The sequence below is a fragment of the Hyla sarda genome, chromosome 5, assembly GCF_029499605.1.
Source record: "Hyla sarda isolate aHylSar1 chromosome 5, aHylSar1.hap1, whole genome shotgun sequence".
NCBI lineage: Eukaryota > Metazoa > Chordata > Amphibia > Anura > Hylidae > Hyla > Hyla sarda.
In genome coordinates, this window is record NC_079193.1 from 384,650,846 (window position 1) to 384,671,201 (window position 20,356).

At 41.2% G+C, this 20,356-nt stretch overlaps 1 protein-coding gene across 3 annotated transcripts in view; it reads right to left on the bottom strand.

Moving 5' to 3' along the window:
• The window catches only part of ARHGAP39 (Rho GTPase activating protein 39), a 303,636-nt gene extending 296,591 nt beyond the window's left edge, over positions 1-7,045 (bottom strand). For 2 of the 3 annotated variants that reach the window (XM_056522930.1, XM_056522931.1), the window contains exon 1: positions 6,794-7,044. In XM_056522930.1, coding sequence (XP_056378905.1) covers positions 6,794-6,804 — 11 coding nt within the window. In that variant the 5' untranslated portion in view covers positions 6,805-7,044. Of the gene's footprint in view, positions 1-6,793 lie in introns of all 3 variants that reach the window. The other variant, XM_056522932.1, reaches the window with a different exon arrangement.
• Positions 7,046-20,356: the final 13,311 nt, after the last annotated feature.

Sequence of the window (20,356 nt, forward strand, 5' to 3'; positions counted from 1 at the left end):
ATGTGCCCTGAATATCAAGCAGCCCAGGATCCGTGTCACCTAATCCCACCTGTCACAACTGAGCGAGATGAGCAGGATGAGCCGCATCATAACCAGAAAGAATGAGGATCACAAGGAAATCCTCCCTCATAATGTCTATGCGGCCCCCGCACCTGCTGGGAGAGGCCGACCATACCCTGCAACAGCCATCACTACGGGCAGGACAACAGCAATGCCCACCGTACACGTAATAATCACATGGTGCCCGCTGTACATGTAATAATCACATGGTGCCCACTGTACACGTAATAATCCCATGGTGCCCGCTGTACATGTAATAATCACATGGTGCCCACTGTACACGTAATAATCACATGGTGCCCGCTGTACATGTAATAATCCCATGGTGCCCGCTGTACATGTAATAATCCCATGGTGCCCCCCCAACTGTACACGTAATAATCACATGGTGCCCCCCACTGTACACGTAATAATCCCATGGTGCCCGCTGTACATGTAATAATCCCATGGTGCCCCCCACTGTACACGTAATAATCCCATGGTGCCCCCCACTGTACACGTAATAATCCCATGGTGCCCCCCACTGTACACGTAATAATCCCATCGTGCCCGCTGTACACGTAATAATCACATGGTGCCCCCCACTGTACACGTAATAATCACATGGTGCCCCCCCACTGTACACGTAATAATCACATGGTGCCCCCCCACTGTACACGTAATAATCACATGGTGCCCCCCCACTGTACACGTAATAATCCCATGGTGCCCGCTGTACATGTAATAATCCCATGGTGCCCCCCCCACTGTACATGTAATAATCCCATGGTGCCCCCCCACTGTACATGTAATAATCCCATGGTGCCCCCCACTGTACATGTAATAATCCCATGGTGCCCCCCACTGTACATGTAATAATCCCATGGTGCCCCCCACCGTACATGTAATAATCACAAGGAGCCCTGTCATCTTATATGTACAGTAATGCCCACTGTGTATATAATAATCACATGGTGCCCGCTGTGTATATAATAATCACATGGTGCCCGCTGTGTATATAATAGTCACATGGTGCCCGCTGTGTATATAATAGTCACATGGTGCCCGCTGTGTATATAATAGTCACATGGTGCCCGCTGTGTATATAATAGTCACATGGTGCCCGCTGTGTATATAATAGTCACATGGTGCCCGCTGTGTATATAATAGTCACATGGTGCCCGCTGTGTATATAATAGTCACATGGTGCCCGCTGTGTATATAATAGTCACATGGTGCCCGCTGTGTATATAATAGTCACATGGTGCCCGCTGTGTATATAATAGTCACATGGTGCCCGCTGTGTATATAATAGTCACATGGTGCCCGCTGTGTATATAATAGTCACATGGTGCCCGCTGTGTATATAATAGTCACATGGTGCCCGCTGTGTATATAATAGTCACATGGTGCCCGCTGTGTATATAATAGTCACATGGTGCCCGCTGTGTATATAATAGTCACATGGTGCCCGCTGTGTATATAATAGTCACATGGTGCCCGCTGTGTATATAATAGTCACATGGTGCCCGCTGTGTATATAATAGTCACATGGTGCCCGCTGTGTATATAATAGTCACATGGTGCCCGCTGTGTATATAATAGTCACATGGTGCCCGCTGTGTATATAATAGTCACATGGTGCCCGCTGTGTATATAATAGTCACATGGTGCCCGCTGTGTATATAATAGTCACATGGTGCCCGCTGTGTATATAATAGTCACATGGTGCCCGCTGTGTATATAATAGTCACATGGTGCCCGCTGTGTATATAATAGTCACATGGTGCCCGCTGTGTATATAATAGTCACATGGTGCCCGCTGTGTATATAATAGTCACATGGTGCCCGCTGTGTATATAATAGTCACATGGTGCCCGCTGTGTATATAATAGTCACATGGTGCCCGCTGTGTATATAATAGTCACATGGTGCCCGCTGTGTATATAATAGTCACATGGTGCCCGCTGTGTATATAATAGTCACATGGTGCCCGCTGTGTATATAATAGTCACATGGTGCCCGCTGTGTATATAATAGTCACATGGTGCCCGCTGTGTATATAATAGTCACATGGTGCCCGCTGTGTATATAATAGTCACATGGTGCCCGCTGTGTATATAATAGTCACATGGTGCCCGCTGTGTATATAATAGTCACATGGTGCCCGCTGTGTATATAATAGTCACATGGTGCCCGCTGTGTATATAATAGTCACATGGTGCCCGCTGTGTATATAATAGTCACATGGTGCCCGCTGTGTATATAATAGTCACATGGTGCCCGCTGTGTATATAATAGTCACATGGTGCCCGCTGTGTATATAATAGTCACATGGTGCCCGCTGTGTATATAATAGTCACATGGTGCCCGCTGTGTATATAATAGTCACATGGTGCCCGCTGTGTATATAATAATCACATGGTGCCCGCTGTGTATATAATAATCACATGGTGCCCGCTGTGTATATAATAATCACATGGTGCCCGCTGTGTATATAATAATCACATGGTGCCCGCTGTGTATATAATAATCACATGGTGCCCGCTGTGTATATAATAATCACATGGTGCCCGCTGTGTATATAATAATCACATGGTGCCCGCTGTGTATATAATAATCACATGGTGCCCGCTGTGTATATAATAGTCACATGGTGCCCGCTGTGTATATAATAGTCACATGGTGCCCGCTGTGTATATAATAATCACATGGTGCCCGCTGTGTATATAATAGTCACATGGTGCCCGCTGTGTATATAATAGTCACATGGTGCCCGCTGTGTATATAATAATCACATGGTGCCCGCTGTGTATATAATAATCACATGGTGCCCGCTGTGTATATAATAATCACATGGTGCCCGCTGTGTATATAATACAAAACCTGTGCCCACCCGGAGCTTCATGGCATCAAGCACAATGCCAGGGGTCAGATGAAGTGCTGTAAAGCCACCACTACTGAACCCGTTACACCCCACCACCGCTCCGTCTCTGAAGCCCCCGTTATATCCCACCACCGCTCCGTCTCTGAAGCCCCCGTTATATCCCACCACCGCTCCCCTCCCTCTCTCTATGAAGCCCCAGTTATATCCCACCACCGCTCCCTCTCTCTCTGAAGCCCCCGTTATATCCCCCCACCGCTCCGCTCCCTCTCTCTATGAAGCCCCCGTTATATCCCCCCACCGCTCCGCTCCCTCTCTCTATGAAGCCCCCGTTATATCCCACCACCGCTCCGCTCCCTCTCTCTATGAAGCCCCCGTTATATCCCACCACCGCTCCGCTCCCTCTCTCTATGAAGCCCCCGTTATATCCCCCCACCGCTCCGCTCCCTCTCTCTATGAAGCCCCCGTTATATCCCACCACCGCTCCCTCTCTCTATGAAGCCCCCGTTATATCCCCCCCACCGCTCCGCTCCCTCTCTCTATGAAGCCCCCGTTATATCCCACCACCGCTCCCTCTCTCTCTGAAGCCCCCGTTATATCCCACCACCGCTCCCGCTCTGAAGCCCCCGTTATATCCCACCACCGCTCCCTCTCTCTCTGAAGCCCCCGTTATATCCCACCACCGCTCCGCTCCCGCTCTGAAGCCCCCGTTATATCCCACCACCGCTCCCTCTCTCTCTTTCCGCTAGAAAGATTCTGCTAAATGTACTACATATCGGTAGAATGGCCATTTAGACAGCGGAATTTCCGCACTTTTGGATTCTGCAAAAACATTGGGGGAGATCTGCGGGTCCTGACCGGACATAAAACTGTAGTATACTATGGTATTAGGTCCGGTCCAAAACCGGAAACGGGTCAAAACTGAGCCGACCGGAGTCACAGTTTGACTCCGATCGGCTCATTAAAGTAAATGGAGTTATGGGCTGATTCGGCTGGGGTACAGGAGCCCCCGGTTTGCCCCTCCCCCCGCCGGATCCGGCACCCGTATATACAAAACGTGGTGTGAATGCAGCTTAATACAGCACAGAGATCCTGACCGATCCTTCTAATCACAGCACAGAGATCCTGACCGATCCTTCTAATCACAGCACAGAGATCCTGACCGATCCTTCTAATCACAGCACAGAGATCCTGACCGATCCTTCTAATCACAGCACAGAGATCCTGACCGATCCTTGTAATCACAGCAGAGATCCTGACTGATCCTTCTAACGACAGCACAGAGATCCTGACCGATCCTTCTAACCACAGCAGAGATCCTGACCGATCCTTCTAACCACAGCAGAGATCCTGACCGATCCTTCTAACCACAGCAGAGATCCTGACCGATCCTTCGAACCACAGCAGAGATCCTGACCGATCCTTCTAACCACAGCACAAAGATCCTGACCGATCCTTCCAATCACAGCACAGAGATCCTGACCGATCCTTCCAATCACAGCACAGAGATCCTGACCGATCCTTCCAATCACAGCACAGAGATCCTGACCCATCCTTCCAATCACAGCACAGAGATCCTGACCGATCCTTCCAATCATAGCACAGAGATCCTGACCGATCCTTCTAATCACAGCACAGAGATCCTGACCCATCCTTCTAATCACAGCACAGAGATCCTGACCGATCCTTCCAATCACAGCACAGAGATCCTGACCCATCCTTCCAATCACAGCACAGAGATCCTGACCGATCCTTCCAATCACAGCACAGAGATCCTGACCGATCCTTCCAATCATAGCACAGAGATCCTGACCGATCCTTCTAATCACAGCACAGAGATCCTGACCGATCCTTCCAATCATAGCACAGAGATCCTGACCGATCCTTCTAATCACAGCACAGAGATCCTGACCGATCCTTCCAATCATAGCACAGAGATCCTGACCGATCCTTCTAATCACAGCACAGAGATCCTGACCGATCCTTCTAACCACAGCACAGAGATCCTGACCGATCCTTCTAACCACAGCAGAGATCCTGACTGATCCTTCCAATCACAGCACAGAGATCCTGACCGATCCTTCTAACCACAGCAGAGATCCTGACTGATCCTGTCTCAGTTGACCCAACATGGAACATGTACAGCAACGGAAACCAAACAGCAAGGTGTGAACACGAACTGTACACAACATTAAACCTGATGAACCAACAGGTGACCAGAAGACAACAGCTCCGCCCACACTGACCACATGACCCTTCAACTTGCCTGCACTAATCACATGACCCCCTCATACACTGATCACATGCTCCCCGAACCATTTAGACTGCTCACCCGTCCCTTTTACCTGCCTGCACTGATCACATGACCCCTTAACCTGCCTGCACTGATCACATGACCCCTTAACCTGCCTGCACTGATCACATGACCCCTTAACCTGCCTGCACTGATCACATTAACCCTTCATTTCCCTCACAGACATATAAGATGCTGATATTACCTCACATTAACCCTTCCCTCTCCTCACACATATAAGATGCTGATATTACCTCACATTAACCCTTCCCTCCCCTCACACACATATAAGATCCTGATGTTACCTCACATTAACCCTTCATTTCCCTGACACACATATAAGATGCTGATGTTACCTCACATTAACCCTTCCCTCCCCTCACACACATATAAGATCCTGATGTTACCTCACATTAACCCTTCATTTCTCTGACACACATATAAGATGCTGATGTTACCTCACATTAACCCTTTCCTCCCCTCACACACATATAAGATCCTGATGTTACCTCACATTAACCCTTCATTTCCCTGACACACATATAAGATGCTGATGTTACCTCACATTAACCCTTCCCTCCCCTCACACACATATAAGATCCTGATGTTACCTCACATTAACCCTTCATTTCTCTGACACACATATAAGATGCTGATGTTACCTCACATTAACCCTTCCCTCCCCTCACACACATATAAGATCCTGATGTTACCTCACATTAACCCTTCATTTCCCTGACACACATATAAGATGCTGATGTTACCTCACATTAACCCTTCCCTCCCCTCACACACATATAAGATCCTGATGTTACCTCACATTAACCCTTCATTTCTCTGACACACATATAAGATGCTGATGTTACCTCACATTAACCCTTCCCTCCCCTCACACACATATAAGATGCTGATGTTACCTCACATTAACCCTTCCCTCCCCTCACACACATATAAGATCCTGATGTTACCTCACATTAACCCTTCATTTCCCTGACACACATATAAGATGCTGATGTTACCTCACATTAACCCTTCCCTCCCCTCACACACATATAAGATGCTGATGTTACCTCACATTAACCCTTCCCTCCCCTCACACACATATAAGATGCTGATGTTACCTCACATTAACCCTTCCCTCCCCTCACACACATATAAGATGCTGATGTTACCTCACATTAACCCTTCATTTCCCTCAATGACATATAAGATGCTGATGTTACCTCACATTAACCCTTCCCTCCCCTCATACACAAAATATGCTGATATTACCTCACATTAACCCTTCCCTCCCCTCACACACATAAAAGATGCTGATATTACCTCACATTAACCCTTCCCTCCCCTCACACACATATAAGATGCTGATGTTACCTCACATTAACCCTTCCCTCCCCTCACACACATATAAAATGCTGATGTTCCCTCACATTAACCCTTCCCTCCCCTCACACATATAAGATGCTGATGTTACCTCACATTAACCCTTCCCTCCCCTCACACACATAAAAGATGCTGATGTTCCCTCACATTAACCCTTCCCTCCCCATCACAGACGCAGAGGATTCTGCGGTTACCTCTCCGCCATCTTCCCGGCGGTGCTCGTCGCACTCTCCTCCGGTTGTCGGTGTCCCCGGGATCTCCGGGCCCTGTGTTGCGGGTTAGGAGGGTGCTCGGGAGGCCATGAGGATGGAGAGGACTTATGTGGCGGAGGATGAGGCCGCCCGTCCCCCGATCACCGACAATCCTCTCTCCCTCTCTGTCAGGCAGCGGGGCCGCGCAACAACCACTCAGCGCGCGCTCCCGCCCAGTCACCTGCTGCTGAGGCGCGTGCCCGCCAACCGCGCCCCCTCCGGACAGCAGCAGGTGCGGGGGCGGGGCCGCGCTTAACATCCAGTGTGTGTGATTATTAGTGTATATGATGTGTGATTATTATATATATATATATGTAAGATGTGTGATTATATATGTATGATGTGTGATTATTATTATATATGTATGATGTGTGATTATTAGTATATATGTATGATGTGTGATTATTATTATATATGTATGATGTGTGATTATTATTATATATGTAAGATGTGTGATTATTAGTGTATATGATGTGTGATTATTATTATATATGTAAGATGTGTGATTATTAGTGTATATGATGTGTGATTATTATTATATATGTAAGATGTGTGATTATATATGTATGATGTGTGATTATTATTATATATGTATGATGTGTGATTATTATTATATATGTATGATGTGTGATTATTATTATATATGTATGATGTGTGATTATTATTATATATATATGATGTGTGATTATTATTATATATGTATGATGTGTGATTATTATTATATATGTATGATGTGTGATTATTATTATATATGTATGATGTGTGATTATTATTATATATGTATGATGTGTGATTATTATATATATATATGTATGATGTGTGATTATTAGTGTATATGATGTGTGATTATTATTATATATGTAAGATGTGTGATTATATATGTATGATGTGTGATTATTATTATATATGTAAGATGTGTGATTATATATGTATGATGTGTGATTATTATTATATATGTATGATGTGTGATTATATATGTATGATGTGTGATTATTATTATATATGTAAGATGTGTGATTATATATGTATGATGTGTGATTATTATTATATATGTATGATGTGTGATTATTATTATATATGTATGATGTGTGATTATTATTATATATGTATGATGTGTGATTATTATTATATATGTATGATGTGTGATTATTATATATATATATATGTATGATGTGTGATTATTAGTGTATATGATGTGTGATTATTATATATATGTGTATGATGTGTGATTATTAGTATATATGATGTGTGATTATTATATATATATATGTAAGATGGGTGATTATTAGTATATATGATGTGTGATTATTACTGTATATATGTATGATGTGGGATTATTATATATATGTATGATGTGTGATTATATATGTATGATGTGTGATTATTATATATGTCTGATGTGTGACTATTATATATATGTATGATGTGTGATTATATATGTATGATGTGTGATTATTATATATGTATGATGTGGGATTATTATATATATGTATGATGTGTGATTATATATATATGATGTGTGATTATTATATATGTCTGATGTGTGATTATTTTATATATGTATGATGTGTGATTATTATATATATATATATATATATATGATGTGTGATTATTATATATGTATGATGTGTGATTATTATATATATATATATGTCTGATGTGTGATTATTTTATATATATATATGTATGATGTGTGATTATATATGTATGATGTGTGATTATATATGTATGATGTGTGATTATTATATATGTATGATGTGTAATTATTATTATATATGAATGATGTGTGATTATTATTATATATGAATGATGTGTGATTATTATTATATATGAATGATGTGTGATTATTACATATATATATGATGTGTGATTATTATATATATATGATGTGTGATTATTATTATATATATGTATGATGTGTAATTATTATTTTATATATGTATGATGTGTGATAATTATTATATATGTATGATGTGTGATTATTATTATATATGATGTGTAATTATTATTATATATTTGTATGATGTGTGATTATTAAATATACAGTCATGGCCGTCAACATTTAAATGAAATGAAACGCTATGGAGGAGACCCAGGAGGACCCCACTATGGAGGAGACCCAGGAGGACCCCACTATGGAGGAGACCCAGGAGGACCCCACTATGGAGGAGACCCAGGAGGACCTCACTATGGAGGAGACCCAGTAGGACCCCACTAAGGAGGAGACCCAGGAGGACCCCACTATGGAGGAGACCCAGGAGGACCCCACTATGGAGGAGACCCAGGAGGACCTCACTATGGAGGAGACCCAGTAGGACCCCACTATGGAGGAGACCCAGGAGGACCCCACTATGGAGGAGACCCAGGAGGACCCCACTATGGAGGAGACCCAGGAGGACCCCACTATGGAGGAGACCCAGGAGGACCTCACTATGGAGGAGACCCAGTAGGACCCCACTAAGGAGGAGACCCAGGAGGACCCCACTATGGAGGAGACCCAGGAGGACCCCACTATGGAGGAGACCCAGGAGGACCTCACTATGGAGGAGACCCAGTAGGACCCCACTATGGAGGAGACCCAGGAGGACCCCACTATGGAGGAGACCCAGGAGGACCCCACTATGGAGGAGACCCAGGAGGACCCCACTATGGAGGAGACCCAGGAGGACCCCACTATGGAGGAGACCCAGGAGGACCCCACTATGGAGGAGACCCAGGAGGACCCCACTATGGAGGAGACCCAGAAGGACCCCCACTATGGAGGAGACCCAGGAGGACCCCACTATGGAGGAGACCCAGGAGGACCCCACTATGGAGGAGACCCAGAAGGACCCCACTATGGAGGAGACCCAGGAGGACCCCACTATGGAGGAGACTCAGGAGGACCCCACTATGGAGGAGACCCAGGAGGACCCCACTATGGAGGAGACCCAGGAGGACCCCACTATGGAGGAGACCCAGGAGGACCCCACTATGGAGGAGACCCAGGAGGACCCCACTATGGAGGAGACCCAGAAGGACCCCCACTATGGAGGAGACCCAGGAGGACCCCACTATGGAGGAGACCCAGGAGGACCCCACTATGGAGGAGACCCAGGAGGACCCCACTATGGAGGAGACCCAGGAGGACCTCACTATGGAGGAGACCCAGTAGGACCCCACTATGGAGGAGACCCAGGAGGACCCCACTATGGAGGAGACCCAGGAGGACCCCACTATGGAGGAGACCCAGGAGGACCCCACTATGGAGGAGACCCAGGAGGACCCCACTATGGAGGAGACCCAGGAGGACCCCACTATGGAGGAGACCCAGGAGGACCCCACTATGGAGGAGACCCAGGAGGACCCCACTATGGAGGAGACCCAGGAGGACCCCACTATGGAGGAGACCCAGAAGGACCCCACTATGGAGGAGACCCAGGAGGACCCCACTATGGAGGAGACCCAGGAGGACCCCACTATGGAGGAGACCCAGGAGGACCCCACTATGGAGGAGACCCAGGAGGACCCCACTATGGAGGAGACCCAGGAGGACCCCACTATGGAGGAGACCCAGGAGGACCCCACTATGGAGGAGACCCAGGAGGACCCCACTATGGAGGAGACCCAGGAGGACCCCACTATGGAGGAGACCCAGAAGGACCCCCACTATGGAGGAGACCCAGGAGGACCCCACTATGGAGGAGACCCAGGAGGACCCCACTATGGAGGAGACCCAGGAGGACCCCACTATGGAGGAGACCCAGAAGGACCCCACTATGGAGGAGACCCAGGAGGACCCCACTATGGAGGAGACCCAGGAGGACCCCACTATGGAGGAGACCCAGGAGGACCCCACTATGGAGGAGACCCAGGAGGACCCCACTATGGAGGAGACCCAGTAGGACCCCACTATGGAGGAGACCCAGGAGGACCCCACTATGGAGGAGACCCAGGAGGACCCCACTATGGAGGAGACCCAGGAGGACCCCACTATGGAGGAGACCCAGGAGGACCCCACTATGGAGGAGACCCAGGAGGACCCCACTATGGAGGAGACCCAGGAGGACCCCACTATGGAGGAGACCCAGGAGGACCCCACTATGGAGGAGACCCAGGAGGACCCCACTATGGAGGAGACCCAGGAGGACCCCACTATGGAGGAGACCCAGGAGGACCCCACTATGGAGGAGACCCAGAAGGACCCCACTATGGAGGAGACCCAGGAGGACCCCACTATGGAGGAGACCCAGGAGGACCCCACTATGGAGGAGACCCAGGAGGACCCCACTATGGAGGAGACCCAGGAGGACCCCACTATGGAGGAGACCCAGGAGGACCCCACTATGGAGGAGACCCAGGAGGACCCCACTATGGAGGAGACCCAGGAGGACCCCACTATGGAGGAGACCCAGGAGGACCCCACTATGGAGGAGACCCAGGAGGACCCCACTATGGAGGAGACCCAGGAGGACCCCACTATGGAGGAGACCCAGGAGGACCCCACTATGGAGGAGACCCAGGAGGACCCCACTATGGAGGAGACCCAGGAGGACCCCACTATGGAGGAGACCCAGGAGGACCCCACTATGGAGGAGACCCAGGAGGACCCCACTATGGAGGAGACCCAGAAGGACCCCCACTATGGAGGAGACCCAGGAGGACCCCACTGCTGACACAGAGACATAAAAAAGAAACTTCATTTTACCAAAATGAACTTGAGTAACCAAAATCCTTCTGGGAAAACGTCTTGTGGACAGATGAGACCAAGATAGATCTTTTTGGTAAAGCAAATCATTCTACTGTTCACTGAAAACGGAATGAGGCCTACAAAGAAAAGAACACAGTACCTACAGTGACATATGGTGGAGGTCAATGATGTTTTGGGTGTTTTGCTGCCTCTGGCACTGGGGGCCTTGAATGTGTACAAGACATCATGAAATCTGAGGATTACCAATGGATTTTGGGTCGCACTGTACAGCCCAGTGTCAGAAAGCTGGGTTTATGTCCTAGATCTTGGGTCTTCCAGCAGGACAATGACCCCAAACATACGTCAAAAAGCCCCAGAAATGGATGACAACAAAGCGCTGGAGAGTTCTGAAGTGTCAGCAATGAGTCCAGATCTAAATCTCATTGATCACCTGTGGAGAGATCTTATAATTACTGTTGGGAAAAGGCGCCTTCCAATAAGAGACCGGGAGCAGTTTGTAAAGGAAGAGTGGTCCAACATTCCGGCTGAGAGGTGTAAGAAGCTTATTGATGCTTATAGGAAGAGTGGTCCAACATTCCGGCTGAGAGGTGTAAGAAGCTTATTGATGCTTATAGGAAGAGTGGTCCAACATTCCGGCTGAGAGGTGTAAGAAGCTTATTGATGCTTATAGGAAGAGTGGTCCAACATTCCAGCTGAGAGGTGTAAGAAGCTTATTGATGGTTATAGGAAGAGTGGTCCAACATTCCGGCTGAGAGGTGTAAGAAGCTTATTGATGGTTATAGGCAGAGTGGTCCAACATTCCAGCTGAGAGGTGTAAGAAGCTTATTGATGCTTATAGGAAGAGTGGTCCAACATTCCGGCTGAGAGGTGTAAGAAGCTTATTGATGGTTATAGGAAGAGTGCTCCAACATTCCGGCTGAGAGGTGTAAGAAGCTTATTGATGGTTATAGGAAGAGTGGTCCAACATTCCAGCTGAGAGGTGTAAGAAGCTTATTGATGCTTATAGGAAGAGTGGTCCAACATTCCGGCTGAGAGGTGTAAGAAGCTTATTGATGGTTATAGGAAGAGTGCTCCAACATTCCGGCTGAGAGGTGTAAGAAGCTTATTGATGGTTATAGGAAGAGTGGTCCAACATTCCAGCTGAGAGGTGTAAGAAGCTTATTGATGCTTATAGGAAGAGTGGTCCAACATTCCGGCTGAGAGGTGTAAGAAGCTTATTGATGGTTATAGGAAGAGTGGTCAAACATTCCGTCTGAGGTGTAAGAAGCGTATTGATGGTTATAGGAAGAGTGCTCCAACATTCCGGCTGAGAGGTGTAAGAAGCTTATTGATGCTTATAGGAAGAGTGGTCCAACATTCCGGCTGAGAGGTGTAAGAAGCTTATTGATGGTTATAGGAAGAGTGGTCCAACATTCCGGCTGAGAGGTGTAAGAAGCTTATTGATGCTTATAGGAAGAGTTGTCCAACATTCCGGCTGAGAGGTGTAAGAAGCTTATTGATGCTTATAGGAAGAGTGGTCCAACATTCCGGCTGAGAGGTGTAAGAAGCTTATTGATGGTTATAGGAAGAGTGCTCCAACATTCCGGCTGAGAGGTGTAAGAAGCTTATTGATGGTTATAGGAAGAGTGGTCCAACATTCCGGCTGAGAGGTGTAAGAAGCTTATTGATGGTTGTAGGAAGAGTGCTCCAACATTCCGGCTGAGAGGTGTAAGAAGCTTATTGATGGTTATAGGAAGAGTGGTCCAACATTCCGGCTGAGAGGTGTAAGAAGCTTATTGATGGTTATAGGAAGAGTGGTCCAACATTCCGGCTGAGAGGTGTAAGAAGCTTATTGATGGTTATAGGAAGAGTGCTCCAACATTCCGGCTGAGAGGTGTAAGAAGCTTATTGATGGTTATAGGAAGAGTGGTCCAACATTCCGGCTGAGAGGTGTAAGAAGCTTATTGATGGTTATAGGAAGACGCTGATTTCAGTTATTTTTTCCAAAGGGTGTGCACCCAAATATTAAGTTAAGGTGCCAATAATTGTGTCCAGACCATTTTTGGAGTTTGGTGACATTAGGTCCAATTTGCTTTTTTTCCTCCTTTTTTGGTTTAGTTCCAATAGACACAAAGGGAATAGACATGTGTATAGCAAAACCTGTGTTACTGCAATATATATATATATATACAGAGGAGAGGAGATCTATATATATATATATACAGAGGAGAGGAGATCTATATATATATATATATATATATATACAGAGGAGAGGAGATCTATATATATATATACACAGAGGAGAGGAGATCTATCTATATATATATATATATATATATATATATATATATATACACACAGAGGAGATCTATATATATATATATATATACACACACAGAGGAGAGGAGATCTATATATATATATATATATACAGGAGAGGAGATCTATATATATATATACAGAGGAGAGGAGATCTATATATATATATACACAAAGGGAATAAACATGTGTATAGCAAAACCTGTGTTACTGCAATATATATATATATATATACAGAGGAGAGGAGATCTATATATATATATATATATATATATATATATATATATACAGAGGAGAGGAGATCTATATATATATACAGAGGAGAGGAGATCTATATATATATATATATACATATATACAGAGGAGAGGAGATCTATATATATATATATATATATATATATATACAGAGGAGAGGAGATCTATATATATATATATACAGAGGAGAGGATATATATATATATATATATATACAGAGGAGAGGAGATCTCTATATATATATATACAGAGGAGAGGAGATCTATATATATATATATATACAGAGGAGAGGAGATATATATATATATATATATATATATATATATACAGAGGAGAGGAGATCTATATATATATATATATATACAGAGGAGAGGAGATCTATATATATATATATATATTTATATATATATATACAGAGGAGAGGAGATCTATATATATATATATATACAGAGGAGAGGAGATCTATATATATATATATATATATATATACAGAGGAGAGGAGATCTATATATATATATATATATATATATATATATACAGAGGAGAGGAGATCTATATATATATATACACAAAGGGAATAAACATGTGTATAGCAAAACCTGTGTTACTGCAATATATATATATACAGAGGAGAGGAGATCTATATATATATACAGAGGAGAGGAGATCTATATATATATATACAGAGGAGAGGAGATCTATATATATATATATATATATATATACAGAGGAGAGGAGATCTACATATATATACAGAGGAGAGGAGATCTATATATATATATATATACAGAGGAGAGGAGATCTATATATATATATATATATATATATATACAGAGGAGAGGAGATCTATATATATATACAGAGGAGAGGAGATCTATATATATATATATATATATATACAGAGGAGAGGAGATCTATATATATACACACAAAGTGAATAAACATGTGTATAGCAAAACCTGTGTTACTGCAATATATATATACAGAGGAGAGGAGATCTATATATATATATATATATACACACACACACACAGAGGAGAGGAGATCTATATATATATACAGAGGAGAGGAGATCTATATATATATATATATATATATATATATATATATATACAGAGGAGAGGAGATCTATATATATATACAGAGGAGAGGAGATCTATATATATATACACACAAAGGGAATAAACATGTGTATAGCAAAACCTGTGTTACTGCAATATATATATACAGAGGAGAGGAGATCTATATATATATATATATATATATACAGAGGAGAGGAGATCTATATATATATATATATATATATATATATACACATACAAAGGGAATAAACATGTGTATAGCAAAACCTGTGTTACTACAATATATATATACAGAGGAGAGGAGATCTATATATATATGTATATACAGAGGAGAGGAGATCTATATATATATATATATATATATATTATATATATGAGTGTACGCTATGTATGTATGATATTTGGTTATTGTATGTATGAGTGTATGCTATGTATGTGTGATATGTGGTTATTATATATATGAGTGTATGCTATGTATGTGTGATATGTGGTTATTATATATATGAGTGTACACTATGTATGTATGATATGTGGTTATTGTATATATGAGTGTATGCTATGTATGTATGATATGTGGTTATTGTATGTCTGAGTGTACGCTATGTATGTATGATATGTGGTTATCATTTATATAAGTGTACGCTATGTATGTATGATATGTGGTTATTGTATATATGAGTGTACGCTATGTTTGTATGATATGTGGTTATTGTATATATGAGTGTACGCTATGTATGTATGATATGTGGTTGTTGTATATATGAGTGTGCACTATGTATGTATGATATGTGGTTATTGTATACATGAGTGTATGCTATGTATGTATGATATGTGGTTATTGTATACATGAGTGTATGCTATGTATGTATGTATGATATGTGGTTATTGTATGTCTGAGTGTACGCTATGTATGTATGATATGTGGTTATCATTTATATGAGTCTACGCTATGTATGTATGATATGTGGTTATTGTATATATGAGTGTACGTTATGTATGTATGATATGTGGTTATTGTATATATGAGTGTACACTATGTATGTATAATATGTGGTTATTGTATATATGAGTGTATGCTATGTATGTATGATATGTGATTATTGTATATATGATTATATGCTATGTATGTATGGTATGTGGTTATTGTATATATGAGTGTACGCTATGTTTGTATGATATGTGGTTATTATATATATGAGTGTACGCTATATATGTATGATATGTGGTTATTGTATATATGAGTGTACGCTATGTATGTATGATATGTGCTTATTGTATATATGAGTGTATGCTATGTATGTATGTATGATATGTGGTTATTATATATATGAGAGTACGCTATGTATGTATGATATGTGGTTATTGTATATATGAGTGTATGCTATGTATGTATGATATGTGGTTATTGTATATATGAGTGTACGCTATGTATGTATGATATGTGGTTATTGTATATATAAGTGTACGCTATGTATGTATGATATGTGGTTATTGTATATATGAGTGTACGCTATGTAGGATATGTGGTTATTGTATATATGAGTGTACACTATGTACGTATGATATGTGGTTATTGTATATATGATTGTATGCTATGTATGTATGATATGTGGTTATTGTATATATGAGTATACGCTATGTTTGTATGATATGTGGTTATTATATATGAGTGTACGCTATGTATGTATGATATGTGGTTATTGTATATATGAGTGTATGCTATGTATGTGTGATATGTGGTTATTATATATATGAGTGTACACTATATATGTATGATATGTGGTTATTGTATACATGAGTGTATGCTATGTATGTATGATATGTGGTTATTGTATGTCTGAGTGTACGCTATGTATGTATGATATGTGGTTATCATTTATATGAGTGTACGCTATGTATGTATGATATGTGGTTATTGTATATATGAGTGTACGTTATGTATGTATGATATGTGGTTATTGTATATATGAGTGTACGCTATGTATGATATGTGGTTATTGTATATATGAGTGTACACTATGTATGTATAATATGTGGTTATTGTATATATGAGTGTATGCTATGTATGTATGTATGATATGTGGTTATTGTATATATGATTATATGCTATGTATGTATGGTATGTGGTTATTGTATAAATGAGTGTACGCTATGTTTGTATGATATGTGGTTATTATATATATGAGTGTACGCTATGTATGTATGATATGTGGTTATTGTATATATGAGTGTACGCTATGTATGTATGATATGTGGTTATTGTATATATGAGTGTACGCTATGTATGTATGATATGTGGTTATTGTATATATAAGTGTACGCTATGTATGTATGATATGTGGTTATTGTATATATGAGTGTACGCTATGTATGATATGTGGTTATTGTATATATGAGTGTACACTATGTACGTATAATATGTGGTTATTGTATATATGAGTGTATGCTATGTATGTATGTATGATATGTGGTTATTGTATATATGATTGTATGCTATGTATGTATGATATGTGGTTATTGTATATATGAGTATACGCTATGTTTGTATGATATGTGGTTATTATATATATGAGTGTACGCTATGTGTGTATGATATTTGGTTATTGTATGTATGAGTGTATGCTATGTATGTGTGATATGTGGTTATTAAATATATGAGTGTACACTATGTATGTATGATATGTGGTTATTGTATATATGAGTGTATGCTATGTATGTATGATATGTGGTTATTGTATGTCTGAGTGTACGCTATGTATGTATGATATGTGGTTATCATTTATATGAGTGTACGCTATGTATGTATGATATGGGGTTATTGTATATATGAGTGTACGCTATGTTTGTATGATATGTGGTTATTGTATATATGAGTGTACGCTATGTATGTATGATATGTGGTTATTGTATATATGAGTGTACACTATGTATGTATGATATGTGGTTGTTGTATATATGAGTGTGCACTATGTATGTATGATATGTGGTTATTGTATACATGAGTGTATGCTATGTATGTATGATATGTGGTTATTGTATACATGAGTGTATGCTATGTATGTATGATATGTGGTTATTGTATGTCTGAGTGTACGCTATGTATGTATGATATGTGGTTATCATTTATATGAGTGTACGCTATGTATGTATGATATGTGGTTATTGTATATATGAGTGTACGTTATGTATGTATGATATGTGGTTATTGTATATATGAGTGTACACTATGTATGTATAATATGTGGTTATTGTATATATGAGTGTACGCTATGTTTGTATGATATGTGGTTATTATATATATGAGTGTATGCTATGTATGTATGATATGTGGTTATTGTATATATGAGTGTACGCTATGTATGTATGATATGTGGTTATTGTATATATGAGTGTATGCTATGTATGTATGTATGATATGTGGTTGTTGTATATATGAGTGTGCACTATGTATGTATCATATGTGGTTATTGTATATATGAGTGTACGCTATGTTTGTATGATATGTGGTTATTATATATATGAGTGTACGCTATGTATGTATGATATGTGGTTATTGTATATATGAGTGTACGCTATGTATGTATGATATGTGGTTATTGTATATATGAGTGTACGCTATGTATGTATGATATGTGATTATTGTATATATGAGTGTACACTATGTATGTATGATATGTGGTTATTATATATATGATTATATGCTATGTATGTATGATATGTGATTATTGTATATATGAGTGTATGCTATGTATGTATGATATGTGATTATTGTATATATGAGTGTATGCTATGTATGTATGATATGTGGTTATTGTATATATGAGTGTACGCTATGTATGTATGATATGTGGTTATTGTATATATGAGTGTACGCTATGTATGTATGATATGTGGTTATTGTATATATGAGTGTACGCTATGTATGTATGATTTGTGATTATTGTATATATGAGTGTATGTTATGTATGTATGATATGTGATTATTGTATATATGAGTGTACGCTATGTATGTATGATATGTGGTTATTGTATATATGAGTGTACGCTATGTATGTATGATATGTGGTTATTGTATATATGAGTGTACGCTATGTATGTATGATATGTGATTATTGTATATATGAGTGTATGCTATGTATGTATGATATGTGGTTATTGTATATATGAGTGTATGCTATGTATGTATGATATGTGATTATTGTATATATGAGTGTATGCTATGTATGTATGATATGTGATTATTGTATATATGAGTGTACGCTATGTATGTATGATATGTGGTTATTGTATATATGAGTGTACGCTATGTATGTATGATATGTGGTTATTGTATATATGAGTGTATGCTATGTATGTATTATATGTGGTTATTCTTTATGTGTGTATTATATCAGTTACATCTTGTGTCGTCTGGCGGTAGGACTGGACATCTTGTTCTGCCATCTTTCTTCCAGTGTTTTGATGCTGTGTCCTGCGGCTGATGATTGGGCCGACCGGCTGCAGATCTAACAAGGAGCGATCAGTCGTGGGGTCACACACAAGATCACTGGATTGTTCGTGTCCTCACTGACGGCCGCACATGACATAATTATATAGGGCGATGTGATATCGATAATATAAATGGCCGGATGAATAATTTATCAGCCAATGAAGACTCATTTGCTCATTGTCAACTGATCGGGGCCTTATTACCTATTACAGCTGATCGGGGCCTTATTACCTATTACAGCTGATCGCGGCCTTATTACCTATTACAGCTGATCGGGGCCTTATTACCTATTACAGCTGATCGTGGCCTTATTACCTATTACAGCTGATCGCGGCCTTATTACCTATTACAGCTGATCGGTGCCTTATTACCTATTACAGCTGATCGCGGCCTTATTACCTATTACAGCTGATCGTGGCCTAATTACCTATTACAGCTGATCGTGGCCTTATTACCTATTACAGCTGATCGCGGCCTAATTACCTATTACAGCTGATCGGGGACTTATTACCTATTACAGCTGATCGGGGCCTTATTACCTATTACAGCTGATCGCAGCCTTATTACCTATTACAGCTGATCGGGGTCTTATTACCTATTACAGCTGATCGGGGCCTTATTACCTATTACAGCTGATCGCAGCCTTATTACCTATTACAGCTGATCGCGGCCTTATTACCTATTACAGCTGA